This window comes from Aythya marila (assembly GCF_965140915.1).
Source record: "Aythya marila genome assembly, chromosome: Z".
In the NCBI taxonomy this organism is placed as follows: domain Eukaryota; kingdom Metazoa; phylum Chordata; class Aves; order Anseriformes; family Anatidae; genus Aythya; species Aythya marila.
In genome coordinates, this window is record NC_139080.1 from 29,195,132 (window position 1) to 29,222,774 (window position 27,643).

A 27,643-nucleotide genomic window follows, 5' to 3' on the forward strand; every position below is an offset into this window, starting at 1 on the left:
TCATAAGTAGAAATAATCTTCTCTCTCAAAATCTACAGTATTACAATCCAAAATAGCTGGCTATATAAAAACTGAAGCAATACAGTTATGTTTGTAACAAGAAAACAAATTTATTGATTTTAAAAGACAAGACACAATTTTGTTTTGAAAAACACAAAAAGCTAGCCTGAGTTCAAGTCTGAAATATTCAGAAAAATCCTACTGTCTTTAGTATGTTCCAGTCATTTTTTTAAACAACACACTAAAAGTTAATATATATTTTTATAATTATAAAAGTTCCCCAGTTATTGTACAGTACACAATACAAATTGCCCACAAACTATTATTTAGCTCCTGCCAGTTTTGAGAGGACATGATATACTAAAAGATTTAGCATTTCTCACAAAAATCACATCAGGAAATACGTATTTACAAAATCAAATACATTATACAAAAAAACCATCACGTTATTCTGTAAAGATGTCTTTTTTAAATAATTAAAAAGTATATTCAACTGTAGTCCAAAAACTGGAAAAGAACATTACATTATCTCACACATACAATCTACAAAAAGTTGCTTACCTCATTTACATAATATATTCAGTCAACTGGAAAATAAAAGTTTGAATATGTCCTAGTGTTATGATGTTTCTGTGCTGTGGGACTGAATAATGTAATCTGCCACTTACTAAGTGAAAATTTAAATGATGGCACTTTAAAAAAAAATACAGTATAAAATAAATGCAAGAATGGAAGTTTCCTAGAAGGTAAGAAAGCCCTGAGTGATGACAAAATTACTGATTGGTAGCTCTAGAATTAACCTAATTAAAGTTTACCACCTCAGGCACAATTTTCCAAGTTTTTGAAAGGCACTCGAAGTTTCTTTAACAGCCTCATTGGTTACTAACTGTAAATCCAAATTTTCAGTGAAGATGCATGGAGATGGGCAACTTGCTTTGGTACAAAGTGTTATTTTTTCTGACATTGTAAATTGGGTTACTTTAAGATGGATATAATGTTTAAATGCAAAGCAATCACATTAATATTGTATTGAAGGAAACTTTATTTGGGGAACCCTTTAGTACTCTTTGTGGAAAAAGCTCTTACTGACATCAGCAAGTCAAAAATAATTGAAACGAGTTCCTGGTTAATACCAATCCATGTGAGGTTGGCCCTCCAAAATTCCTGTGACAAGGACATTTATTGTTTCAGAGTAAAATTCATCCAGAACTGAAAACTCTTGTAAGACATTTGCACCTGAATCAAGAAAGTGCTTAAAAATATAGAAAAAAATATTTTTTTCTGATTTAGATGTGAGGCTCATTTGATGCTCATTGTCTTGTTCTGGGCCTTCTTTTCTAAAATAAATTTCACCCTTAATGAGCAATCTATAAGAACATTTCTTAGCAAATATTTAACTACTCAGGGCTTCCAATCCCAAATTGTTAATTTATTTTTTCAAAAGGAAAAGGAAAAAAAATCAGAAAAAACGAGTTAAAATGATCATTTTCAAACTAAGGCATATTTTACTTCAAACAAACATTAGGCAGTCACTTTGTAAGTGGCTTTTACTATTTCTCAAGTTAAACTGGTAAATTAAACTCAGGTCTACTGGCACATAAAATCACTAGCAGCAATGATCAAGGCATGCAAACTCAGAAGCATTTACATTAAATTATGAATAAAAAAGTTGTTAAATTAAAACCCTTTGAGTATTGCATTTATGATAATTAATTCTGCATGAATTTGCATTAACTGACTAAAAATGTTTACAGCTTACTTGCATTATACTACTGACGTAATTGCATTAAATAACTTAAAAGGAGACCTTTGTTTTTGCCCTCAGCTAGACTTAAATAAGTACAGCTGCATTTAGTGTTTGCTGACTGATTGATACTGCAAGAAACCAGTAGAAAATGTACAGTACTCTCACTTAGTAAGGTGGCATTTCTCTCTTTAATTTCAAAGAATCTGTACTTGCTACTACACTTGTTCCCTTGTTCTTTCGAGCAGTATTTATAAGAACTAAGGGGCATTTTAACATGGCAAAAGGCTGGTGCAGTTTCTGGGTTGCTTTTAAAATTCTGACATTCAATAAGGGCCATCCAAATTGTACCCCTACAGATGAAGCTGAAAAGAATACCTTCATCCTTCCAATAGTTATTATTGCAATGGCTGAATGTTAAAAGGGATATGAACATAATTGTGTTCTTGCTTATCAAAAAAGACTGCAGAAAATTTTAATGCAAACATATCAAATATTCTGTAAAATTTTTCTTCTTCACTAATCTTTCTTTTAATCCTAAAGATTCTCTTGTACAGTACCAGAGTATTCCAATACTAACCTACCTAAGGAGATTTTCAAAATAGGCTAAATATAATATATTTTCTAAACCTTCATCTTCTAAAGGCATCTTAAATCAGATATTTTAATGTCTGTAGAAACACATTTGATTTTCTTTATGTATTTCTACGATTATGAAAACAAGGGAGCTGAAGAACTGTTTTCCATTAGACAGTACACATCAATGGCAGTGAATATTTTGGCTAAACCTATTGAACCTCCTATCACAAAATCATTCCTATATAGTATGCAAGTATTTACTTTAGAAATTAAACAAACAAACAAAAAAATCTACCATGCTATCAGGTATTTCAAAGTATATGTTCAGTGACCTAACTAAATTATCTAAAAAGCTTTATTCTCATCATGTGACTTACAATGCTCAAAGGGTTAATGCAAGGCATTACATTAAATTAATTTTCTAATACTAGAACTAAGCACTGTGTGTTTATGCTCCTATTCCAGTTTTTTTTTTTTATTTGTTTGTCTTAGATCACCAAACAAATTAGCAGAGATAGTACAATTCCATTTACTGATTTGTTTTAAACCATACACACAGAGGTTGTCCCGTTAGAGAGACAAGGGCCCAATTTTCAGAAATTCATGCTGCTCTCTCAAATGAATGTTTTAAACTCTGAAATTACTGTTGCAGATAAGTACCAAAACATACTTACATTATTAATGAATATATTTTTCTTCCTCTTTTATGGAAGTGGATAATTTATGGCTAATGACTGTTACTTTTATTTTGTAAAACCATTCTGAATTAAATCGGATTGCAGTGCATCTCTAATAAGTTTTTCTAAACAGTGCAGATGTCAACAAGTGATACTGACAAAGATATCAGATCATGTCTCTTAGGGAAAAAAAGTGAAAAACAGAGGTGTTTTAGATATTTAAAAATACCTCGCTTTAAATTAAATTTGTATATAGACCTATACATTCCTGAATGACCATACACCAGAACATTATCTATTTTCTTATTTATGAACTAAAGGCTGTAATGCTGTAAGTCATCATTTTACAAGTAAATGATTTCAAATCTATTTTCCAATTTTTTATGGAAGTTTTATTTTAAAAGAAGGTGCTTATAGCATGCTACAGTACATGAGTAAAACACACACATAAAAAAAAATTTGAAAACATAAAAAAAGAAAAGCTTTAAAACTGATTTACCATGAGAAAGATGGAAATGTACCAAAAATTATCATAAATATAAAACTTTTGAAAATTGGGCCCTGTGCTTTGAAAAGGTAGTTCAACAATACCCATTCCCTCACACTGTTCACTGTGCCTTTTGTGCTAATGGAGAAAATGCCTGTAAATAATTATTTTCAATTCTATGTCAAGATCAGATAAAACACATAAATCGTTATCAGATCTAATAATGTCTATCCTGTAGATACATGCTACACTTCTCCAGAGCACTAGCCTTCAGAGCTGGTATGCCAATGCAACCACATGATACACATTATAAGATCTGGACTGAGGTATTCGTATCTCTGTCATATAATCATTACTAAAATTATTAAAGATAGTAGGAGTGTGCAAAATATTTTGCCTAAGTACGTTCAATTCAAATTTCAGTAAATGTAAAAACAAAACACAAGACTCCCAAACTTATAACTATACAAATTAGCTTACAGTAACTCAGTTCTTTTAAAAATATGATAAAAAGGTAGGGGAAAAGAGTGTTTAAAAACTCTACAGAATAATCAATTGATAAGAATAGGAATATAGATGCCATTCAGTTTTCTAAGTCTGGCATAGTTCTAATTTGCTTTGTTAACTGATTGTTATAGAAGCTATGAAATACATTGCAGCATTCCAGCTTTGTATTCGTCTTTCAGAATTTTTATTTTTTTGTTTGTGGGTTGGTTTTCTGTTTGGTTGTTGTTGTTGTTTTTGCACTTTGTGAACAGTGAACAACTGGATGGGAGTGGGGAGCTAAATAATTAAAGATACTCAGGTCCCACCTGTTTTAATGATCTAGATTTACCTATTACAATCATTCTCTTTTCTCAGCATCAACAAATACAATATTAAACCAATAAAAGACAATAATAGAAAAACATTATAGGTTTGTCAACACAAAAAATTAAAGAAGTACTACAGAATTAAAAAAAGTTGAAAATGAAAAAAAAAAGTTTAATTATGTCACTTTATTTTAATTGTAAACATCTTATAATGCACAATGAAGGGGAGTAAATATTTATCACAGCTTAGTTTTAGCATTTTTGGTGAAGGGTACAGATGTGCCGATTTCCATGGAAAAATCAGGACACACTGAGCGATATAGGTGAGAACAAAATATATAACGAGATTCAGTGCATTTATGAGTTTAGAAGTAATGAATATAAGCCTCACTTTCACTTTTTACTGAGGCAAAAGCCTTCTACTGACATTAACTAGGAATTATACCTACACAGAATAAGCAGGATGGATTCACCTCCCCATTCCGTAAAGGAATTTAAATTGAATTTTGTACAACAATGTTAGGACGTTTCAGTTCACATGTAGCTGTCTTTGAAGCATATGTAATTTATAGCAACAAACCTGTTGCTGTAAGTACACTATTCATTTCATGTTATTCTCCCATTTGGTATATATTACTTTAAAGTCATTTTACAGACACAGTAGATAATCCAAAATAAATGAAATCCTAATTTTTTTACACAGTCTTTTGTATAAAGTTGATCTTTTTGTGCTCTCCTTTAGTTTTTGGCTTTGTTTCTTATTTAATTCCCTATTTTAGTGTAGCAAATTCACGTGTCCGCATAATGAAATGTTTAAGAAGAAAAATCTGATTGTTTAATGTCAATCAATATGGGCTATATAAACTGTCATTATGAGATTTAACCATTAAAATGTAAAATCAGGCTGATACCCCACAAAATATACATATTGAAAACATGCACTGCATTATGTACCTGCTCATTTATTTATTTTTACTTTTTAAAATTAAAAGTAGACAGGGGTCTAAAAAATATATAATCATGCTTGGGACTATGGTCAATCTATTTTGACATTTGAAGTTGGTATTAAAGCTAGTTTTGCCTTCTAAATTCCCAAGCAAATTTTATTTGTAATAAAGTGAAATCCAGCTAGAAATGAGAAAAAATAGGTTTATTGTCATTCTAAGAGGGATATTAAAATCATTTAATAATAAAAAATCGTTTTCTTCTTTTGAAGGCTATGTAACCTGTCCTTACTTCTTAGGGAATTTGAAAATGACAGGCACACCTTGTTGAATTATTTTAAGAATTAAGAATAACAAAAAGTACTAAATCTTAGCTTCAGTTCTGTTTAAGGCACCATGTAATAGCCGAGGTACAATGATCCCTGATGTACATTCTTAAATGGCAATGGTCCATCTAGCCACCTATTCAAATTCTACACAATTGGGAATAAGTACAAGTGAGGTGTGCCAGTTACACTGCCTTATCTAATTTTTTTTTTGTAAAAATTTAATTCCCCTTTAACAACAAGGAAATATTTTTGAAAGGAAAATGATGCAGGTTGCTACATTCCTTGCACTCTATAAATCATCTTCTCTAAGAGCAGCAGATTGAACCACTAATATGAAAAGACCTGGAATAGAAGAAAGTCATCCAAATGGAATGTTTTCCTGTATGTCCAGTTCAGCTTAAGTAGCATGTACACTTAAAAATTAACAATAATAATAAAGTCACTTGTTTTTCAGCTTCAGCTTCTAACAACTACAGTACCACTCAACAGCCAAATGCACCTGTTCAGTGGTGCCACATAAAGAATCAGTAGTCTTCAAAACAGAGGAACTGGTAAGGAAATAATATCTGGAACTGTTGATTTTAAAGGAACCTTGCATTGTTAATATAATGGTCAAATAATTAGGTACGTTTATTACGTACATATTATCACATTCTGTTATAACTCCATTATTTAAACTTGCTTCTTTCTTACAGAAAGAAACTAGAATATCTTCCCAATCCTCCAGCATTATTACAAAATTTCCCCCTGAATGCTCACAATTTTTTAAAAATAGTGTCTTTTAGTTGTCCAAGGAAAAGCACCTTTTATAACAAATTTGATGCATCTGCTGTCAAATAAGTATGCCTCCAGTGTAAATCAAAGAAAATAGTTCTTTTGATATTTCACAGAAGTGCATCTAATTAGAAACCTATGTATATGAAATCATTGTCATAACTAATAATTAACATTAATTTTTTTTAAAAAACTATGAAAAATTTTAAATTATTATAAGAGGACAAAAACATTAACATCAAGCTTTGCAAAAATCTTCCTTGCATTTGATTCTAAGAAAACTCTTCATATTGAGTGGCCAATGTAAAATGATTCAGTTTACAAAAAAATCTTTGTTGTTTTTTCTTTTTTCTTTCTTTTTTTTTTTTTTAAACAGATCTGGCAAAATACATACATCCATTCCATTTAATAACCCCAATAAAATTATGTTCAGCACAGTTAAAATTTGACAACAGTCAACCTTCAGACTTTTTCTCTCTTTATTTTTTTTCATATTAAACCCAAAGGGCTAATGTAATGGTGGGGGGAAAGTTTCATATTAGACTGCAGTATATGTATTTCCAGTAGCACTGCATTGTCTGATAGTCTGAGTAGTTGCAACAATGTGCTCGTTATGAATTGGGTTCAGGAGGTTCTGCTGTACTCCACTCTCAAGCACAGGCTGCATGCAGCCCACCTGAAATGCCTGGTTTATCTCTGTTTTCTCCCTCTTGGCTTGTGGCTCTCCATTTTCATCCATCTCTTCATCTATTTCACTTTCAACTTCACTGCCCTCATCTGCACAAACAAACAATCGTAAAAGTAGCACAAAGGAAAAAAAAAAGTAATACAAGGACTTTTGTTTTGCAAATAGTATTTGAAATACAAAGATGCAGGGAAGACTAGCAATCTCACAGAGTATAAACTGAAGAGTTAGAATTTTAATGGAAAACATTAATGATTATTTAAAATAGATTAACAGACTACCCCAGTTCTGATCACTTCAGTTACACACTATTCATATAGTAACAAGAAAGAGCAATTAGCAACCTCAAAATCAAACTCTAATTAACTTCATAATTGCAAAATACCTCTCATCTATAAAACTTGATAAACTTTTAAAAGAGTTGTTACTCTTACTTATAGATAGGGAAACTGAGGTGAAATGTGGTTATGACTTGACATCAAATTACACAACCAGTCAGTATAAAAATATATGTCAAAATATGGCATGAAGACCTTATAAAAAACTCTTTTCTTCCTATCTTTTTCACTGACAAGTTATTTAGCAACTGTATGTAATCCTGACATCTTCACTTAGCAGTAATAAAGATACATGAGCATACTCTTGGCTTTCCTCCCATGGCTGTTCCCCTTCTCTGTCCTACCAGAAACAACTAAATGCTGGGTTAAAAATTGGAATGTTTCTTGTGTAAATAGTAAACATCTTTAAAATAAATTCTGATTAGGAAACATAACTAAAATATTGTAGTCATTATATGATGCAGTATCCATATATTAATGTATCCACAATACATATACACGCATTTTAAAATCATAGTATGTATATGTATTTATGTATATGTATTTTTAAAATCTAAGAAGCTACTTTGCTCAGAGACTCTATACAGAATTACTGGACAGATTAAAATGCTTACCTTTATCCATATTTCCAGGGGACACAGCATTTAAATCACCAAACTGCAAAATAAACGGTAAAAAAAAATAGACACCATCTTATGCAAATATAAACTTAGAGCACCTGTGAAGGAGCAGGTCCATACTGGTTTGAGGCTAGCATATGAACACATAGTATTGACTGTAGCCACATCCATTACACATCGATTCATTTTTGATTCCATCCTGGGCTCATACTTTCTAAGATAACTGTCACTAAGTAAGCCCTCTTAAATTAAAATGGGTGATAATATAATTCTTTTTTAAGATACCTTCATCATGGCCTTTATCACCTGAACCGAATTACTTCTGTGTCAGAAAATATACATATATCCATTTTGAATTGTTAATATTTTATCCAAAAGCTGTTTTTAAAATTTCCCAGAGAAGCTAGAATAAAAATGAAGTTACAAAAAAAAGCAGTTACAGCATTGCAGATTTACAAGGTAGATGAAGGCCACTGCTGAGAAAAGGTTTAGAATCTGTTAACTGTTCACTTATATCAAAAAGATACCTTTTCAAAGAAGTTGCTCACAAGCTAGACGCACAACCTTCCTTTTTTTTTTCTTTCCCTGAATCTTCTAACCTACTCTTTAATGAGATTGGCAAAGCAAAATGTCATGAATCAATCACAAATGAAAAGAGTATGTTATTCAGATAAATAATAAATTTCTAACAATAATTAATGATACCAGTCTTTTTCAGAAGTACAGTAAGGTAAGACAGTAATTTAAGGAATGCTAGTAGAATAAACTCCAGTAGCCATTCTTTCACATCATCATACCTATCATTATGATATTTTGGCTGTGTTCATTAAGTGTTCACACAACCACGCAACAGAAATGTATAACAAAACTCACCTAAGAGAAAAACCTTTAAACATGAGGTCATTTTTATTTGGCTGCAGTTAACTACAGCACTCCAAAGTACTTTTGCCAATACCTGTGTCCAAAGATGGGAGAAGGGGACAGGTGGAAAAAGAGAATGTTTTTCTTAGCTGTAACACCAGTGTTTGTCAGACTACAGTCTTAGACTTCCTTGTTTTATTTCAATCATAGGAAAACAGTAAAAAGCATATACTTAATGAGAATTCACAACTTCTGTCTTGCCTGTTTCACCTCCAGAAGTTCTAGGTTACTTATTTCCCAGTAATATATCCATCTTCAATTTGCATAATTTTTTTTTAAGACTCTACACTACACCAAAAATGTATGTACAAATATATGATATCTATTAAGAAGAAAAGGATGTGTAAACAATATAGTTCTGTAGTATCTTTTTGCAAATATAAGGCAGAGATTAAGCAAATATAATATTGGTGGGTCACTAAGCAGAAATTTTATAATTTATTTTTTCTGAAACCTTATGCCATGTGGTTTGAAATTATTTGACAAATGAAGTAAGAAATCTCCAGTTTCTCTTGAAAGTATATCTGTTTATAGTATGGAGTGATACTATTTGTGTATCTTGAAGGAAGAATGACACCTGATGTTACATCCACACACAAAATATCTTGGAAGTAATCAGTAATCAATATTATACAATGACTCCCAAATTTAAAAATGTAACAAAGCTATCTCATTAAGCATTGAGTATATTTTTAAATATATCAATTTTCCAGCACTTTTAATATAAATTTATTTTGAAAAATCAAACATCTCACTCAAAAGGTTAGATAGATGAAGTACTGGAGCACAGAGGGATGAGATAAACTTTGCCTTGCAGATGCCACTGGTTCTCAAACACTGGTTCTCAACTGAGACTTTTGTGTTTTTTAAAGCTTATAATCTTTGAAACACAGATACGAAAATCAGCTGTGTCACAGACCTCTAAGCATGCTGGCACTGGTGACATGAATGTGAACAGTACCATACAGACCAAATTTCTGCAAGTGAGACACCCTTCTCAGGTCAGTGGGGGTAGTCAGCTCACTTGTGTTATCATTTGTGTTGAAATTTAAAATGTGTGTAAATACTTGTAAACAGATCCATGTAAGCAACAGGGTTTGGTTTTGCTTTTTATTTTTCACACATTCAGTTGTCAAAAACTGAAAAAATATTTTATGTTGAAAAACATTTCTCAAACTGTGCCCAAACTTAGGCACATGAATCTGTGTGCAGGTTTGTAAAGGAGTAAGCTTGTTAGCAAAGATTTGGATGTTAGAATTCAGTGTGATTTTAGAACTCTGAAAATCAACAAATTAGTAGATGTACTAATAACCCAATCTATTCTTACACTGCAGAACTTTCTGCAGCTCCACATAAATATTTAGAAAATTTGCAAAGATACATACTCAAATTCATCACTAAATCCATCAGTATAGTCTCTTACATGTTCTTACCTCTCCCATAACTGCAATAGGTGTCTCTCCTGTTGCCTGAGCAACACGATGTTCTACTAAGTAAAACATGTATTCATCATAAAGCAAGCGGATCAGATGAAAAGAGCCAAAGCTAGCAGCACTGCGCAAGGTTAAATCTCGAATCACCATTGAGCTATTCAAAAATAGAAAAAGATACATTTCTGTTATATGTTATAGTCATTTTAAGTTATCCATACACACATTTCACCTCAAAACCAACATTCCTAAAAGCAACATCATCCACAAATGTCTGATTTATGGTGTCTTCAGAAAGAAATGTCCAGGAAAAAGTATTTGCTTCTCTCCTTTTGCTGAAGGTATTGTTGGATACCACATTATATTAAGAAATAACTGGATTGTTTTGGTTTCCATTTTATTTGTTTTCATATATGCGTAACTACCAATACTTAACTATGCGTAAAATCTAACCTGAAGGAATAAAATTGTTAAGAACACACACACAAAAAAAGAAACAAAAGTGTATGAAAACTGTTTCACTTTAAACAAGCTAACACTTAAATAATGTATGTTGAGCACACCGCCCCAGTACAAAGGTTTTAATTGTCAGAATTTTAAAACTTTGAAATTCAAAAACAGAAAGAAAAAAAATGAAAAAAAATATATATGATATTGATATCCTCAGCAACTAGCTGACAGTCATTTTCAAAGAACTAGGTTACTAGGTTTATTCTGCTAACTGTTCGTAGTGAGTTTATACAGCAAGGGTTTTGTAGCAGGAGGGCTGCAGGGGTGGCCTCTGTAAGAAGAATCCAGAAGCTGCCCCATGTGAGTTAAGAGCCAGTTCAAAAGGGACCCACTGCTGGCCAGAGCTGAGCCAATAAGTGATGTTGATTGCACCTCTGGGAGGTGCAGATTTAGGAAAGGAAAAAAAAAACTGCTGTACAACAGCAGCTGGGAGAGTGACGAGTGAGAAGCAGCCTTGTAGCCCCCAGGTGAGTGCAGCAGGAGGGCAGGAGGTGCTCTAGGCAGGCAGCAGCAGTTCCCCTGGAGCCTGTGGAGAGCAGGCTGTCCCCCTGCAGCCCATGGGTCCCACATGGAGCAGATCTCCACGCTGCAGCCCCCCCATGGGTGGAGGAGCCCCCAGTGGAGCAGGTGGATGTGGCCTGGAGGAGGCTGCGGCCCATGGAGAGCCCCCGCAGGAGCAGGCCCCGGGCCAGAGCTGCAGCCCGTGGAGAGGAGCCCACGCAGGACCAAGGGGTCTGGGGGGAGCTGCCGCCCACCTGTGGGGGACCTGTGCTGGAGCAGTTTGCTCCTGGGGGATGGATGGATGGACCCTTGAGATGGAGCCATGTGGGAGCAGTGCTTGGAGAGCTGCTGCCTGTGGGAAACCCATGCAGGATCAGGCTGGGAAGAATGGCATGGGAGGGAACCTATACTAGAGCAGGGGCAGATGGTGACTGTAAAGGAGTGGCAGAGACAAAGCTGCTGACCGCAGGCCACATTCCCCTGTGCTGCTCAGGGGGAGGAAGTGGGAGAGGGTGGATGGGGGGAAGATGTTTTTTGTTTTTCTTTTTCTCAGTGCTCTACCTTGTTAGTAATAGACAATAAATTTTCTTGATCTCCTTATACTGAGTACATGTATGTTTTGCCTGTGACAATACTTGCTGAGTGATCTCCCTGTCCTTATGTCAACCCCTGAGCCCTTTTCATCGTATTTTCTCCCATTTCCCTTTGAGGTGTGTGAGTGAGAGAGCAGTTGTGCTTTAGCTCAGCTTCACAGCTGGGTAAAACCACCACACTGTTTCAATAAGCAACTAACACAGAACGCTTGTCTTAATGAGCTCTCCATACATTAAAAAAAAATTTTGTCTTCCTTACCTAATAAACATAGATACCAGTGTTTCAATGAATAATATTAAAAATAGTGACCTAATAATTGTATAGTTATTCAACCTAAAGATTTCACACGATCTTTCTAACTCATAACAAAATTCTACCTGCATTCTTTTTCACATGGACTTTAAAAGAATATCACTTAAGTTCCTGCCAAGTTACAAGTGTCCCTGAATTTGATGTGAACAATATATATATATATATTTTAATAATTTTTTCATGACTTAGTGAGTCAGTAGGATGTTACATCTGTCAACAATTCAGCAAATAAGAGAATACTTAAAATGTTTTAGATTTCTAATAAATACTACCTGTAGAAAGACCACTTTAACAGAAATTGCCGTGCTGCTTTAGGAAAGCTGGGTCTTCCTTCATATGGTTTCAGTGCTTGCATCATTACATTATCAAGCCAGGCAGCCCACTGCTCCAGAGTGCTTTGCTGTTGAAGAGTCATTTTGAAATCTGTTTCTAGCCTCTGAACCATGTTGTCATCACACTGGCACACCCAGGAAGCCTGCTCCTGTTATAGCAAATGGCAACTCTTGAATTAACAATACATAAACCAAAGCAGAGAATGAAATTCATTCTTAAAGGTTAAGCAATTCAGTGGATTAAAAGGACAAAAAATGCTTATGACACAAACTCATAGTTTTTATTTTTATATATGTCACAGTTTTGTTGAAAGACAGTGGGTGGGGAAAATACAACATGTAAAAGCAAACATCAAGTATGTTGTAGTTTTCTGCGTTAATCTTCAAAAAAAGACATCTCTCACTTTCCTCGTTCATAATTTTATTACTGAAATATTTGGGAATTGCCAGTTTTTGCTGGGACTGCAGGCATGCCAATCAGAAAGAATAGTTAAATTGGAGTTTCATGTAATAAACTCCCATTAAAATAAAAATAATAATAATTTAAAATTGAAAAAAAAATAAAAAGAAATCAAGTGCTAGGTTCCTTTAGTTATGACAAAGTTAAGCCTAAAGACAATTTCAGTTATATTGTCTTATAAAAGAATGCTTTGTATATAAACAAGGATTGCTTTGTTTGCTGACTATAGGCAGCAATAGGTTACACATTACCTAAAGTATAAAGTAAACTGCAAGCAAATGGAGAAACGTACCCTGAAGGCAATAATGAACAATTTAATTTAGTCAGTGTTATCAAGTTTAAATGAGGCTAACAGAACACTTCAGAAACTAAGACATAACAAATGGAGACTCACTGAAGCCATGCTCTTAAACTATAGCAATCGTGCCAAGTTAACACCTCAAAATTCACAGACTGTGTCTATGTTACTGTTATTACCATAATTAATATATTGCATTTTTGGTCAAGTACACTACCCACACCAACTCTTGCATGTAGATATCAATGATGCTGTAACAAGAAGTCTGAAGTCGATCACAAGAGATTTAAAGGCCCTTGGAAAATCACAAAAGGACTCAGGAGCACAGGCAATGTTTTCCTCAATCCTCCCAGTAATGAGAGACATGAAAAGAAACAGATGAGCCCAGGTCATCAGTGCCTGGCTCCAAGACTGGTGCCCTAACCAGAACTGTGGGTTTTATAATCACAGAGGAGTCTTTGAGACACAAGATTTGCTGGGGCCTGACAAGATCCACTGTCTCAATGAGGGAAATGATTCTTGGCTCATAACCTGGCTATACCGATTGAGAAAGCTTTTAAAATAGGATCGATCACTAGGATCACTGGACTCAAGTCAAGGGATGCACTGGAGGGTTCAAAGGCACATCTGAAATGCTCATTTAGAAATGGACACTGAGGAATAAATTGGACAAACTGGAAGCTTTGGTCCCTTCCCAAGTTATGGTATCACTGCCTTGTAGGAGGTGTGACAATACGTGACTGTATTGGCAGCAATGATCATGGAACAGTGAACTTCAAAAGTTTTGGTGTAGTGAGAAAAAAGGTCAGCAGAATTGCCATCCTGGATTTTAAGAAAGCAAACTTAGAGCTACTTATTTTATGAGCTACTTAGGGAGCTAGTGGTGTCTCCTGGAAATCTGCTTTAGAGGGTTCCGAATCATAGAAACATAGAATGGCTTGAGTTGGAAGGGACCTTAAAGATCATCTAGTTCCAACAACCCTGCCATGGGCAGGGACACACAACTAGACCAGGTTGCTCAAAGCCCCATCCAGCCTGGCCTTGAACACTTCCAGGAATGGGACATCCACAGCTTCTCTCAGCAACCTGTGCGAGTGCCTCATCACTCTCAGGGGAAAGAATTTCTTCCTTATATCTAATCTAAATCTGTCTCTTTTGGTTTAAAGCCATTACTCTTTGTCCTACCACTACACTCCGCGATAAAGTGTCCCTCTCCAGCTTTCCTGTAGGCCCCCTGTATGTATTGGAAGGCCACTATAAGGTCTCCCCTTCTTTTCTCTAGGCTGAGCAACCATGGCTCCCTCAGCGTGTTTTCACAGGAGAGGTGCCCTACCACCCTGATCATCCTCATGGCCCTCCTCTGGACTCATTCTAATACTTCCATGTTCTTCTTGTGCTGGGGGCCCCAGAGCTAAACAGAGCATTTCAGGTGGGGTCTCATGAGAACAGAGTAGTGGGGGAGAATCACCTCCCTCCACATGGTGACCACGTTTCTTTTCATGCAACCCAGGATAACAGTTGGCATTTTGGTCTTAACGCATGTATTCATGGCTCATGTCGAGCCTCTCATCAACCAACACCCCCAGGTGCTTCTCATAAGGGCTGCTTTCAATTCATTCTCTGCCCAGCCTGTAATTTGTGCTTGGGATTACCCTGGCCCAGATGCAGGACCTTGCTCTTGGCCTTGTTGAACCTCATGAGGATCGCACAGGCCCACTTCTTAAGCCCATCAAGGTCCCTCTGGATGGCATGTCTTCCCTGTAGCATGTCAACTGCACCACACAGTTTGTTGTCATTGACAAGAGAAGGCACTCAATCTCCAAGTCCGTGTCACTGATAAAGATGTTAAATAGTTCTGGTCCCAGTACTGACCCATGAGGAACACCACTCATTACTGATCTCTACCTGGATCTTGAGCTGTTGGCTGCAACACTTTGTATGCAGACATCCTGCCAATTCCTTACCCACCCAATGTTCCATCCATCAAATCCACGTCTCTTCAGTTTCAAGACAAGGATATCATGCAGGACAGTGTAAAATGCTTTGCACAAGTTCAGGTAGATGATGTCAGCTGCTCTTCCCCTATCCACCAATTTTGTAACCACATCATAGAAAGCTACTAGATTTGTCAGTGATGACTGGCCCTTAGTGAAGCCATGTTGGCTGTCAACAATCACCTCCTTATTTTCCATGTGCCTTAGCACAGTTCCCAGGAGCATCTGCTCCATGATCTTGCCAGGCACAAAGGTAAGGCTGACTGGCCTGTAGTTTTCCAGGTCTTCTTTTTTTTTTTTTCCCATTTTAAAAATGGAGGTTATGTTTCCCCTCTTCTAGTCAGTGGGAACTTCACTGGATTGCCATGAATTCTTAAATAAGATGGAAAGTGGCTTAGCAACTACATCTGCCAGTTCCCTTAAGACCCACAGATGTATCCTACAGGTCCCATGGTCTTGTGCATCTGGAGTTTCTTTAAATGGTCGCAAACCTGATTTTCTCCTACACTGGGTGATTGATCATTCTTCCAGTCTCTGCCTTTCCCTTCTGTGACCTGGGCTTTGTGTCTGGAGTTCTTGTGAATGAAGCCTCAAGCAAAAAAGTCATCAAATACCTCAGCCTTCTCCATATTCTGAGTGACCAGGTTTCCCATTTCCTTCAGGAAAGGGCCCACAGTTTTCCTCACCTTCCTTTTATCTCTGAGGTATATATGAAACTCCTTCTTGTTGCCCTTGATGTCCCTGTTTTAATTATTTCTAAAAGAGCTTTGGCTTTCCTAACCTGATACCTGGCTGCTTGGACAGTATTTCTGTATCCCTCTCAGACTATCTGTATTTGCGTCCACTCTCTCCAGGCATTCTTTTTCTATTAAAGTTTGGTCTGGAACTCCTTGTTCATCCATCCAGGCCTCCTGGTGTTTCTGCCTGACTTCCTCTTTGTTGGGATGCATCGCTCCTAAGTTTGGAGGAGGTGATCCTTGAATATTAACCAGCTTTCATGGGCTCCTCTTCCCTCCAGGGCTCTGTCCCATGGTACTCTAACAAGCAAAACACCAAAGTGGGCAAAGTCTGCTCTATCAAAGTCTATGATAACAAGCTTGCCGTGCTTCCTCCTTGCTGCCCTCTGAATTTAAAACTGCACCATTTCATGGATTACTGGAGCCAAGGCAGCCCTTGAGTTTTACATTCCCCACCAGATCATCCTTTGTGAGAATAAGATCCAGCACTGCACCTCTCCTTGTTGGCTCCTCTAACATTTGAAGAAGGAAGCTGTCATCAATGGATTCCAGGAACGATTGCCTACTAACTGCTCCAATATCTGTTGCTGTCCCTCCAACAGATATTGGAGCAGTTAAAATCCCCACTGAGAACCAAGGTTTGTGAATGTGAGGCTGCTTATTTCTGTCTATAGAGGGCCTCATCTGCTTGGTCTTCCTGATCAGGTGGCCTATAAAACACTCCCACTATAATGTCCCCTGCCCCTGCTCTCCCTGTAATCCTGACCCGTAAGCTCTCTGTCAGCTCCTCATCCATCCCCAGGCAGAGCTCCATGCACTCCGACTGCTCATTGACATAGAGGGCAATGCCCTCTTCTCACCTTCCCTGCCTGTCCTTCCTAAAGAGCCTCCATCCTTCCATCCTAACATGCCAGTAACCAACCCACCACGTCTCTGAAATACCACTGAGTTCACAACCCAGCAGGCGTGCATACATGGGACCCATATATAGGATCTTGGGCATGCATTTAGGGATCCACAAGAGCTGGTTACTTTTTAAGAACCACCTTTTAAAGGCCCCATTGTGTCACAAGTCAAGCAAGTGGGGAAGACTAGCTTGGCTGAACAGGGAACTCTCCTGGAAGTAGGGCAGAAAACGGTATGATCTCTGGAAACAGTCAGGCTTCACAGAGATTTACGAGCTGCAATTCACATCTGCAGAGAGAAAACAAGATAAGCTGAAGCTCGACTTGAGCTGAAGTTAAGTCAGTGTGATGTCGGACAACACAAAAGGCATTTTAAGTTCATCAACAACAAAAGGAGATCTAAGGAGAATATTGGACTGACTCTTGATGCAGATGGTCACCAAACAAGTTATGATAAGGAAAAGGCAGAGGAATGTAATGCCTCTTTTGCCTCAGTTTTGAATATTAATGATGGATCTTGGGCTACCTAGTCCTCAGAGCTCCGTCCTGTCAGTGCTTGAGAGGCATTTGGACAATGCCCCTGGGAATACGCTTTAACTTTTGGTTAGCCCTGAAGTGGTCATGCAGCTGGACTGGATGATCTTTGTAGGTACCTTTCTACTGAACTCTACTGAACTCTCTTATTCTATGATATTCTATTGTTATTTTGACAGAATGCTCTTTTTAGGTCTCTTCCAACTGAACTATTCTAATACTACCATTTATAGTTTATATTTATATATTGTTGTATAGTGTAAGTACGTATGTTAAACATTATTCATTAAAAAGCGTATGTCAAAACCAAAAATAATAGAAATGTTGCTAGTAAACTGTTTTTTATTAAGAGTACGTAATAATATCTATTCACAAAGAAAAAATTCAAACATAGGACTACTAGTAACCTGGAATATTTCACTTTGCTGGGCAAAAGGAAAACAAACAAACAAACAAACAACCTTTTCCTCACAGGAGCAGAAATATTTGGGAAACCTTTTCTGAAGGTGCAATGAAATTATAAACTTACACTTTATAGCTAACTGGAAACCAGTACTAATCTAATCAGCTGCTCTGGAGATCTTGTGCACTTCAGCACAGACACTTAGATGAAGCATACTAATGGAATTGTCTTTGAATTAATGAAACAGTCTCTGCTAAAAACAATGCTGTGCATTTAATTACTTTTAGAGACATTCAAACACTGCTCTACTATCTTTGATGTAATCGTGAAGTATCATTTAAGCTATTACTAAGACATCATTCATGATACCCATTCTAAGAATGTACGTGTGACACATTTGCAAAGAATTTGGAAGAATACAAGCACTTGAAGACAGTAAATGTAAACAGACAATGCTTTTAAGTTTTCACTTTCACAGAATCACAGAATGGTTGAGGTAGCAAGGGACCTTTGGGGCTCATCTTGTCTAACCCCCCTGCAAAGCAGGATCACCTACAGCACATTGTGCAGGATGGCATCCAGGCAGGTTTTGAGTATCTCCAAAGAAGGAAACTCCACAACCTCCCTGGGCAACCTGTTCCAGTGCTCTGTCGCCCTTACGGTAAAGAAGTGCCCCTCTATATTAAGCTGGAACTTCCTTGTGTTTCAGTTTGTGCCTTTTATCTCTTGTCCTGTCACTGGGCACCACTAAAAAAAGTCCGGCCCCATCCTCTTTACAACCTGCCTTCAAATATTTGTACACATTGGGAAGATCCCCTCTCCATCTTCTCTTCTCCAAGCTGAACAGGCCCAGCTCTCTCAGCTCCGCTTTCCTAAAGTGTGACCTGGCATATTTGAAATAAATCAGTGCATATATGAATGAGCAAAACATTATCACTTCACTTTCTTAATAGAACAACGACAACTAACATGAAAGTTCAAAATCTTGGAGGAAATAAGACATTGTTTTTTCATAGCCTGTTATTTAAAGCTAAAATTTACCTGAACATTGGCAAAATCAACACGATTAAGATCATTGAGCATCTGGTTGATTTGAGAAGTATTTTGAAGAACAGCACGAGCTGCTTGAGCCAGGTGATTAAGAGATGTGTATCTTCGCAGAGTCTGGGCAAAGGCACTTACAGCGGCAACCTATGAAAAAATCCGTTTCTTTTTAAATATTGTACTCTCTATCTGCAGATCAATTCTTTAATTATTTACTTTAATTTTAATATTCCATATTAATGATCCCTGAAATGTGAATTATGTTAATGTAACATCAAATTCCTTTTAAGGAATTTAAGGAATTCCTTCCCTTTAATTCTTTTACAAAACTTAAGTTGTTTATTCTCCCATTTGACACAGTGCTGAATGTGAAATTTAGCATTAAAGTTAAAATGCTATTTCTTTTAGATAATACTGCCCACTGGGTTTGCCATTGCAAGAATAACGCTGCAATAATTTTGTCTACCTTGGTTTGTATCATCCTCTGTGGAATATTGTTCATGGCATTTGAAAGCCAACCTTCAAGGCTTTTTGCAAAATTGCGAATGGCTTGGGTCAAGGCACCTGTACATTAAAGAATAAAAACGGAATGAAAAGAAATAAATGTACCTGTTTTGAAATGGTTTGCATCCTCAGCACTTATATAGCCAATATGCAGATCTGCTGCTTTTACTTTCAAAAGACAAATCCAATCTAGGTTCAAAATGCCTCATTCAGATATAGATTATGCAATAACGATTTTAGTTTTGGTTTAATAATCAGTTCTGACTTCCACATCTAATCTTTCAAGAAGTTGATGACCAAGCAGTATTGTTTTGGGCATTCTTATACAAGAACATCAATAATCACAGCATTTGTTTCTTGTCCACTGAAAATATCCATAACAAACATTCAGCTTTCCATTTCATCTAAGTACCTCTTCTAGAAGAAAGACTGGAAAAAATCCTATTATTCAAATACTGCAGTTTCCTCAAACAAGCTCAGTATAGCCAGAAATACTATCATGGTGCCATTCACTTCAGTTTTAAAGAACAAAATCCAACATGCAGTATTTAAGGATATCATCAATAAGCAAAACATGAAAGTGTGTTTTAGTGATAGAAGGTTAGATTATTCAAACAGGTGTGAAATCTGTGTGTATTTTTTTCCTTCACTACAGCATCCACAGAACTGCTGAGTGGGTGACAGAGATTTTGAGAGATATTGAAGCTCTTGAATGATCAGCAGTACTCAAAAGATAACTTTTGTTTTTTCAAACATTTTAATGTAAGGAACTGCACCTGGAAAAAAAGAAAACCCTATCTCCTGAGTACTAAAAAACTAATTTTCTATTACCTACCACTAGCTTGTTGACATCACTGCATTTACTCAAACAGCTGAAAAGGAGACAAAAATAAAAACTACATCTTTCTAAAGGCTAATAGAGAATGAATGCAGCTTAAAAAAAAAAAAAAAAAAAAAAAGACAAGTAAAATAAATAGAAAACTACATTTTCTTTCAAATGATTTTAGTTACATGTGAGAAGAAACTGTCCAAGTATAGATTCACTGGATTCTGTTTATATGGCTGAATACTTCCTGGTAGACTAAGAAATGAACGCTTGTCTTTTAGAAATGCTCTTTTTACCATGTGAGTTACTGATGATTCAAATTCTTTTGTATCATACTTAATTTACTGAAATCTTGTTTAGTTTTACTGACATGCATAAAGTCTATAAAACTTCTCATGCAGTACGTGCACATCTTCTGATGAACTGCTTGTCACTGGGTGTTTACAGCATGAAAAAAATAACTTTATTATCTGCAAAGCTACTTGAGGTCCTAGTTTTTAAAAACATATTAATCCAATTTTGTAAAGTGACTTGGTTGTTTCATGGAAAGGATATAACACTTAGGACTTAAAAGGATTATACTGTATTACTAACATGATTTTGTTTTAATATTTAACACAATACACATGAGATAATAATAAAGGTTTTATAAATGAGTTAACTTCTCTTTTTTTCTACCAAAAATAGCCATAAAAATACATTGCCGGAGCAATGATGGATTCTAGTAAAATTAGCTTTCAACAGAAAGATGCACTCCTTATAATGGTTAAATGGTCAGACTGTTACTGACTCTTTCTTGCAAGATATAAGAGAGAAAAAATACTGGGTCAGAATAATAAAATGGACTAAAAAATTCAGAGCTAATTCTTCATTGCCTTAACAGCCATTAAAGTTGATTTCAGCAGCGACTGATAAGGAGCAAAAGACTAAATGTCCAAAAATGAAATCACAAAGCTCACATACATTTTCTTCAGACATTAATTTGTAATGCTTAAACTAAAAGCTACTGAATTTAGTGGAAAGACTGATGGACAGTTCACATTGTCTCAGGGTCACAGTGTGTCTAAGCACCTTTCATGGGAACCTTGATCTTGAGAACTAGATCTTCCAACTGTTCTAAGATCCTTAGTTACTTTTAAAATATAAAGGCATGCATCCAGTCTCCTAACCAATAGAATTAGGGATAAATGATACGCAGTAGTTCTCTAACCCAGAAAATCATTTCTAAAACTTCCCCGCAAGCCACAGGACAACCACCACTACATATATACACGCACAAAAATCCTTATGAAATATTTTGTTTTCAACTTACTAGGAATAGGTCTAAGGACGTCAGGAATGAGAATCTCCACCAAAGCCTGGTACATCACATGATCACAGTTACACATCCATTTCAGAATAGACTCATTTTTGCACAGAGTAATCAGCTTTGCTTTTGGAAGTCGACTTTCTATTTCACTCAAATTGCTGGAGTGAACAAATGCAGCAAATGAATAAATGAAAATGCATTTGCAGAAGATAAAAAACAACAACTGGTGTTAAAATTATTATTTAATAAAGTTATAGATGGCTCAACTACAGTGAACAGAACTTTAGACCTTGTGTCACATGAAACTAGATTAGAAAAATGCTTTCATAGGACTGCTCTAGCCCATAAATTATGCAGAGGTATGAATGATCGTTTTGTCTTAAAAGAACTGGAAAAGATACTGTGAAAACACACCTTTACTGTAGTTGGCTAACCAGAATTAAAAATGGAAAACAAAAGTATTTCAGATCTGCAATCTGCCATAAAAACAGCTTTAATGAAAGTGAAAGAAAACGTACATTTAATTTGAAAAAACAGTATATGAAGGAAGATTACTACTCTGAAGGTAAAGCCAATAACGTTTTATATTATTATTATTATTTTACACTTCCATTAAGCAGTAAACAAAGACAAAATATCTTCTGACCTTGGTTCATTAATGGTAGTGCCATCAGGTGGAGTAGAGGGAGAATAGCGCCAGAAAGTTTGCCACAATTTTTCTATCAGGCTGAACTGAAGATTTACTACCACATCCAGTATTGCCTGAGAAAATAAAATGCAAATACTGTTTGTCTTCTACCCAGCTTCTCACTAATCCCAACTTCAACTAAAGGTATGGCTTTTTTTCCTTCAAAACGTAGTGGAGCATGTGCAAACTTTACATTTCTGAAGTAATAAATGTTTTAATACCTTTGATATCCATGTATTATCCAGTAGTATAAGCTGTTGTGCACTGACAGTAAGACCAAGTGCACATGCAAGGAAGCCTCCAGAAATGAATGCAGCCTACATAAACGCATCACAGGAATTCAAGCCCAAAAGATTGTTCACGCAAACATAAAGGAAACCTGCTATTTTATTCATTCAGATAGGTTTGAAAACACATTTGAAATAATTTTAAAATACATATTTTTATTCAATATGAAATGTGTTTTAAACTTCTCAATGTTTCTTTAATGTGAAAAAAGTGTTGTTTTTAAATGTAAATAAATAACTTTTTTTTTTTTTTTACGTTTTCCTACTAAGGCAAAGATCTTCATGTACAGTGTGAAGTTTAGTTTCTCTAAAATTTTGAAATCAAATACAACTACTTTTCATTCTCCAGAAAATTTCATTTATATATTATTCCCTGTGAAGGGGACCTTCCAAACAATCATAGAATCATACAGAATCATATAGTGGTTAGGGTTGGAAGGGTCCTTAAAGATCATCTAGTTCCAACAACCCTGCCATGGGCAGGGACATGTCCCACTTGACCAAAGCCCCATTCAAAAATATATATATAGGAGATACCTCACAGTGCTCTCGATAAAGACTCTGCAGTGATTTGATGTCCTCAAAGGTAGTACCATCTGGTAGAGAAGATATTTCAACTTCTCCAAACTCTGGAAGTACTCGAGATGCATCTGTTTCCATGACAACATAATGAGAGAATACTATTGTGAACAGTGCCTATTACAGTATGATCAGGAAAAAATTAAAGATGATACAAAGAAATAAATGTCAAAAGGCCATAATGCTCAAAGTGAAAATTCTTTCATACTTGTTTTATGTTAATATTGTAAAGAAATTCAGACAGCATTTAAAAAAAAAAAAAAAGAAAAAAAAAAAAAGAAAAAAAGAATGATTCTTAAAGATATAAAAGCCAGGTAAAGTACATACTACACCTAAATAGAAAAAGTTAAACCAAACATGCTCAGGATGTTACAGGATGAAGAAAAATATTTATGTCAATGTATAAAAGATTAATTGTTGAATAGCTTTTGTCTTGTACGACCGTTGTAATTTCTACGTAGTCAGGCATGAAGTGTCTTAGTAGACTCAATAATGTATCTTTTGTTTGAAATGTGTGATTTCTGTATTTGTCACAAATATTTCCAAGAGAAAAGCTGATCTGAGGGAAAACTGCTGCACTAAAACACATCTGGAAAGGGCAATTCAAAGTATTTTAACAGCATCCTTGTGTACTCAATGATTTCCATAATAACAATACTAGGCCAACTGATTCAGTGCTTGAAAATCCTAACCACTTAAGTGCACAACAATCTGCAATAACATAGACAGTCTTTTTACATAAACAAATTTCTAAGTTACTATTTGTTTTCATTACTGAGAAATTTAAATGCTTAACTGGATCAATGAATGCACAATTTGCAGAGTTTTAAACATGAACCCTGAGGTTCTAGTTGCAACTGTTTCTCTTTCCATTTAAAACACTGAAGTACACTTTCAAAAGAGGGTGGTTAAACTATAACTGTAGTATACCCCCCACACACATACACACATTATTAACCATCAAAATGCACTTTAACGACCATGCAAGGAACAATTGTTATCACAGGAATTTCAGTACACATGTCTACATATAACTGCACAGCAACTGTATTGTGATTTATACAATATTAAATATACCACACAAACACAGAATGTGCATATTTTTCCTTTTATACTTACATGATGCACATTAAATATTACATAAAGCTCACAACAGAAAACATGTTATGTAGTTTAAGTACCTTTTTCTGCTGTTGTCAGTAAAAATTGTAAAGAGGACATTATAACTTTAGAAATAATTCCTGTACTTATGTGACTTGATATCTGCAGTGGAGGCCATCTTATTTATACAGCAGAATAAAACATGCTTTCATACCTAAAAACTGTTGATGATGTTGACTTTGGGCAATTACAGTTTGTTCAACAGACGTGCCTGTCTGTTGACCACTTCCTGTGAAGCCATCTGCAACTCCATCCACTTTCTGCATAGGCTTATACCTACAAAAGTATCAAGTTTGAAATTAACCCTTTTGTTCACGTCTTCATAAATGAGCTCATACAGTCTATGTTCATTCTGATTTCTCCATCTCAAAATAAAATTTTGAGGAAAAGTAATAAAATAATGTATCAAAGTTTATTTACTTTGTAAATAACAGAAGAAACAGATTACTAAGGGAACCTAGAACATTACCAATGCATAACAGAATTCATGCAAGTGATATTACAGCACTAATACCAATTTATTCTTCAATGCCGCTTAGGAACAGCATACCTATAAGACCAGCTCATTTACACCAAAATAAATGAAATATTTCCCTTTCCAAATGGCACATCTTCCAAGGAATTAAGTATTATAAAACAAAGTTCTTGTTACCTTAAGAAAAACAGCATTACTATCTGAGGACAAAACTGAAAGATCTTGAAATGCAACAAACATATCTTATAAACACAGAAGGCCTGAGAAAGCTACTTGGAAAACTAAATCCTCCATTAGTCATATATCAGAATCTTTTATAAAGGATAAAAATCACAATTATTAAAATGGGAATGTTAGATTGGATGGTCAAGTGTTGTAAGACATCATTCTGGTAGGCATAAGATCCTGCCTGTGACTTGCATTAAAAAATAAGAATTTACTCTGTCCCAGTTCTTAATGGCACCATGTTGCATACTTTGCACTTCAAAACAGAATTGTAGCCAGCAGAGAAGGAAATAAGTGAAACCCCAAAGCTGAACAGGATGTGTTTTAACTACCACTCAAGCTTGAATTGCTGTGCAGACTGTTCAACTCCATGCTAACTTCAGAAAAGTGAAAATAAATTCCATACTAGATGCACTACTTTGAGAAGCAGTTTAATCATTTGGGAACTTTCATTTTGTTCCTGGTAAACATACAATAGCAATGCACTGTGTAACTACTAAGACTACTTTAAAAGCAAGTTCCCATGAAAAGCATCCATTCAGTATTCTAGACATTCTTGAAAGGAATTTAACTATACAATAAGAAAATACAGAGAAAGTACCCTTTTCAAAGAGAAAGACTCTTGGCCTGATTAATAAGAAGTTTTATAACTTCAGGAATGTCAAATGCTTGGGGAAAAAAAAAAAAAAACAAAAAAAAAAACGAGAGAGAGAGACACCCATACCTATCCTATCTCTAGGACATTTATATTAAGTTTCACATTCTGTAATCATCCAGTGTAAAATCCTGAGCCTACTGAAGACAGAAAGGAAGCTTTAATTGACTTTAAAAAGACTAAAATTTCATTTATGGTATCATGGTAGCACTAAACTCAGATGGTAAATCTCCCTGTAATCCAGGCCATTCATCTAGGAAGAATTCTTAACTTCTCTCTCATTCTGTATTGTAATTGCAAATACCAGGCAGACCAACTTCTATAAATATTTGTATTTCAAAACCTCTATGACAGTTCCAATGCTTTCTTTAAAATTTATCATTTTACAGACCCTTCAGCTTTTGAAACATGATTCAAAATATTTTGAACTAAAAATGACACTCCTTTAAGAGTTTTTCAGTTATGAAAACAAAACAAAACAAAACAAAAAACCACCTTTAATTAAAAGTAAAAAAGCCAACTTAATCCTTTGGTGCTAAGAATCAGGATTACCCACCTTCTTAATCTGCTGTGCTTTACTGAACATATGCAAGGCAAAAATCCTAATTCTGGCACTATGACAGGGGACTTGTAACAGGAATTAACCATTTTCATTAGAAAATCACTTAAACCAAGGAATGAAAAAAAAAGAAAATATTCTTTGCAGGAGCACAGGAGCATCAGATGAAACATACACAAACAGTAGTTAAGATTTTTAGATCTGCTATTGTTTATGTACAGATGGAACTTCGTCAGTTTAGATGAGAAAAGGCTCTCCACAAACCATTAGTTAAATTCTATCTTTTTTGATGCATTGAAAAAAATGGTTAGAATTTCTTAGCTAGTAAAATTATTATGAAAAAAAAATAATCTAGACTTTCGGCTTTGTTTTCCTATTCTAGCCCCCTACTAACCTATAACTTATTTAATCTTTCATCCTTTTCCTTTCTTTTAAACTACAACGTGCCAGGAGACCCGGAGTTGAAAATAATACCTGATTTTACATGAATATTAAAACTTTTTAAGATATTTGACCCAGAAAGGACATAATTTTAATTTTATATAGGTTAACATAAACATAGCAAAATTTAGCAAAGTTTTTAGTTAATATCAGAGATTTTCTCAATTTGTGAAAAGCTATGGAAATCCCTCAAAAATCTGAACATCTGACATCAGAACATGGAATTCAAAAGTGATGCAGAATGATATACTGGTCTCACTAGGCACCTAATTTAGAATACATCTCCATCGACTTCCACCGTCGAACTCTGAAGAAAGGTTATTAACAGAAAATTCTTCTCCCACTACAGAACAGATCAATAAATACTGCCTAAAATTATTGTACAGCAAACAATTAATATTCATTAATAAGGCAGAAAGGGGAAGAATAAGAAAATGTCTGCTTGATGTGAAGTGCACATACAGGACAAGAAAAATCTGCAGGACAAGAAGCAAACCAAAACAAAAATAAATTAATAAAGTAAATAAATAAATAGGAGCCAAAATGGACTGATTAAGTCACAAGACAGACACAAACCAGCAGCTTTTTCAGTTAAGTTTTCAGCAGATTTGTTGTTTGCTTGCACTGTTGCCTTGTTGCCAGTATTTGGATTTTCCTCTAAGTATTAGAATCTAATATATTTCTGAAAAATTCAACTCATGCTGTTACGCAATTTATAATATTCTTTCTCTTTTTTTGTTAATAACAAAAATTTCTATCCTTCTAGCTTGCTCAAAATATGTAGGCATTGTAGAAACAAACAGAACTAAGCTCTAAGAATATGCTTGCATTTCTCATTTTAAATCTATTATTGTGATTTATCACTAGGATTTCACTGTCACCCAAGTATGTAACAAAGTGGTGACCTTATGGATAACAGTGTGTAAAGTATGGTAAAGCATTTTAGTATTGTGTACAAATAAAATGTTCC

The 27,643-nt window shown here is 35.2% G+C and overlaps 1 protein-coding gene across 4 annotated transcripts in view; it reads right to left on the reverse strand.

Moving 5' to 3' along the window:
• Positions 1 to 125: 125 nt before the first annotated feature.
• RFX3 (regulatory factor X3) overlaps positions 126 to 27,643 on the reverse strand; it is a 128,608-nt gene continuing 101,090 nt past the window's right edge. For all 4 annotated transcript variants that reach the window (XM_082783461.1, XM_082783460.1, XM_082783459.1 and 1 more), the window contains 10 exons: positions 24,473 to 24,594; positions 23,116 to 23,228; positions 22,250 to 22,365; positions 21,607 to 21,761; positions 19,431 to 19,528; positions 18,962 to 19,111; positions 12,530 to 12,738; positions 10,344 to 10,497; positions 7,984 to 8,026; positions 126 to 7,123 (listed from right to left, as the gene is read on the reverse strand). In XM_082783461.1, coding sequence (XP_082639587.1) covers positions 6,885 to 7,123; positions 7,984 to 8,026; positions 10,344 to 10,497; positions 12,530 to 12,738; positions 18,962 to 19,111; positions 19,431 to 19,528; positions 21,607 to 21,761; positions 22,250 to 22,365; positions 23,116 to 23,228; positions 24,473 to 24,594 — 1,399 coding nt within the window. In that variant the 3' untranslated portion in view covers positions 126 to 6,884. The remainder of the gene's footprint in view (positions 7,124 to 7,983; positions 8,027 to 10,343; positions 10,498 to 12,529; positions 12,739 to 18,961; positions 19,112 to 19,430; positions 19,529 to 21,606; positions 21,762 to 22,249; positions 22,366 to 23,115; positions 23,229 to 24,472; positions 24,595 to 27,643) is intronic.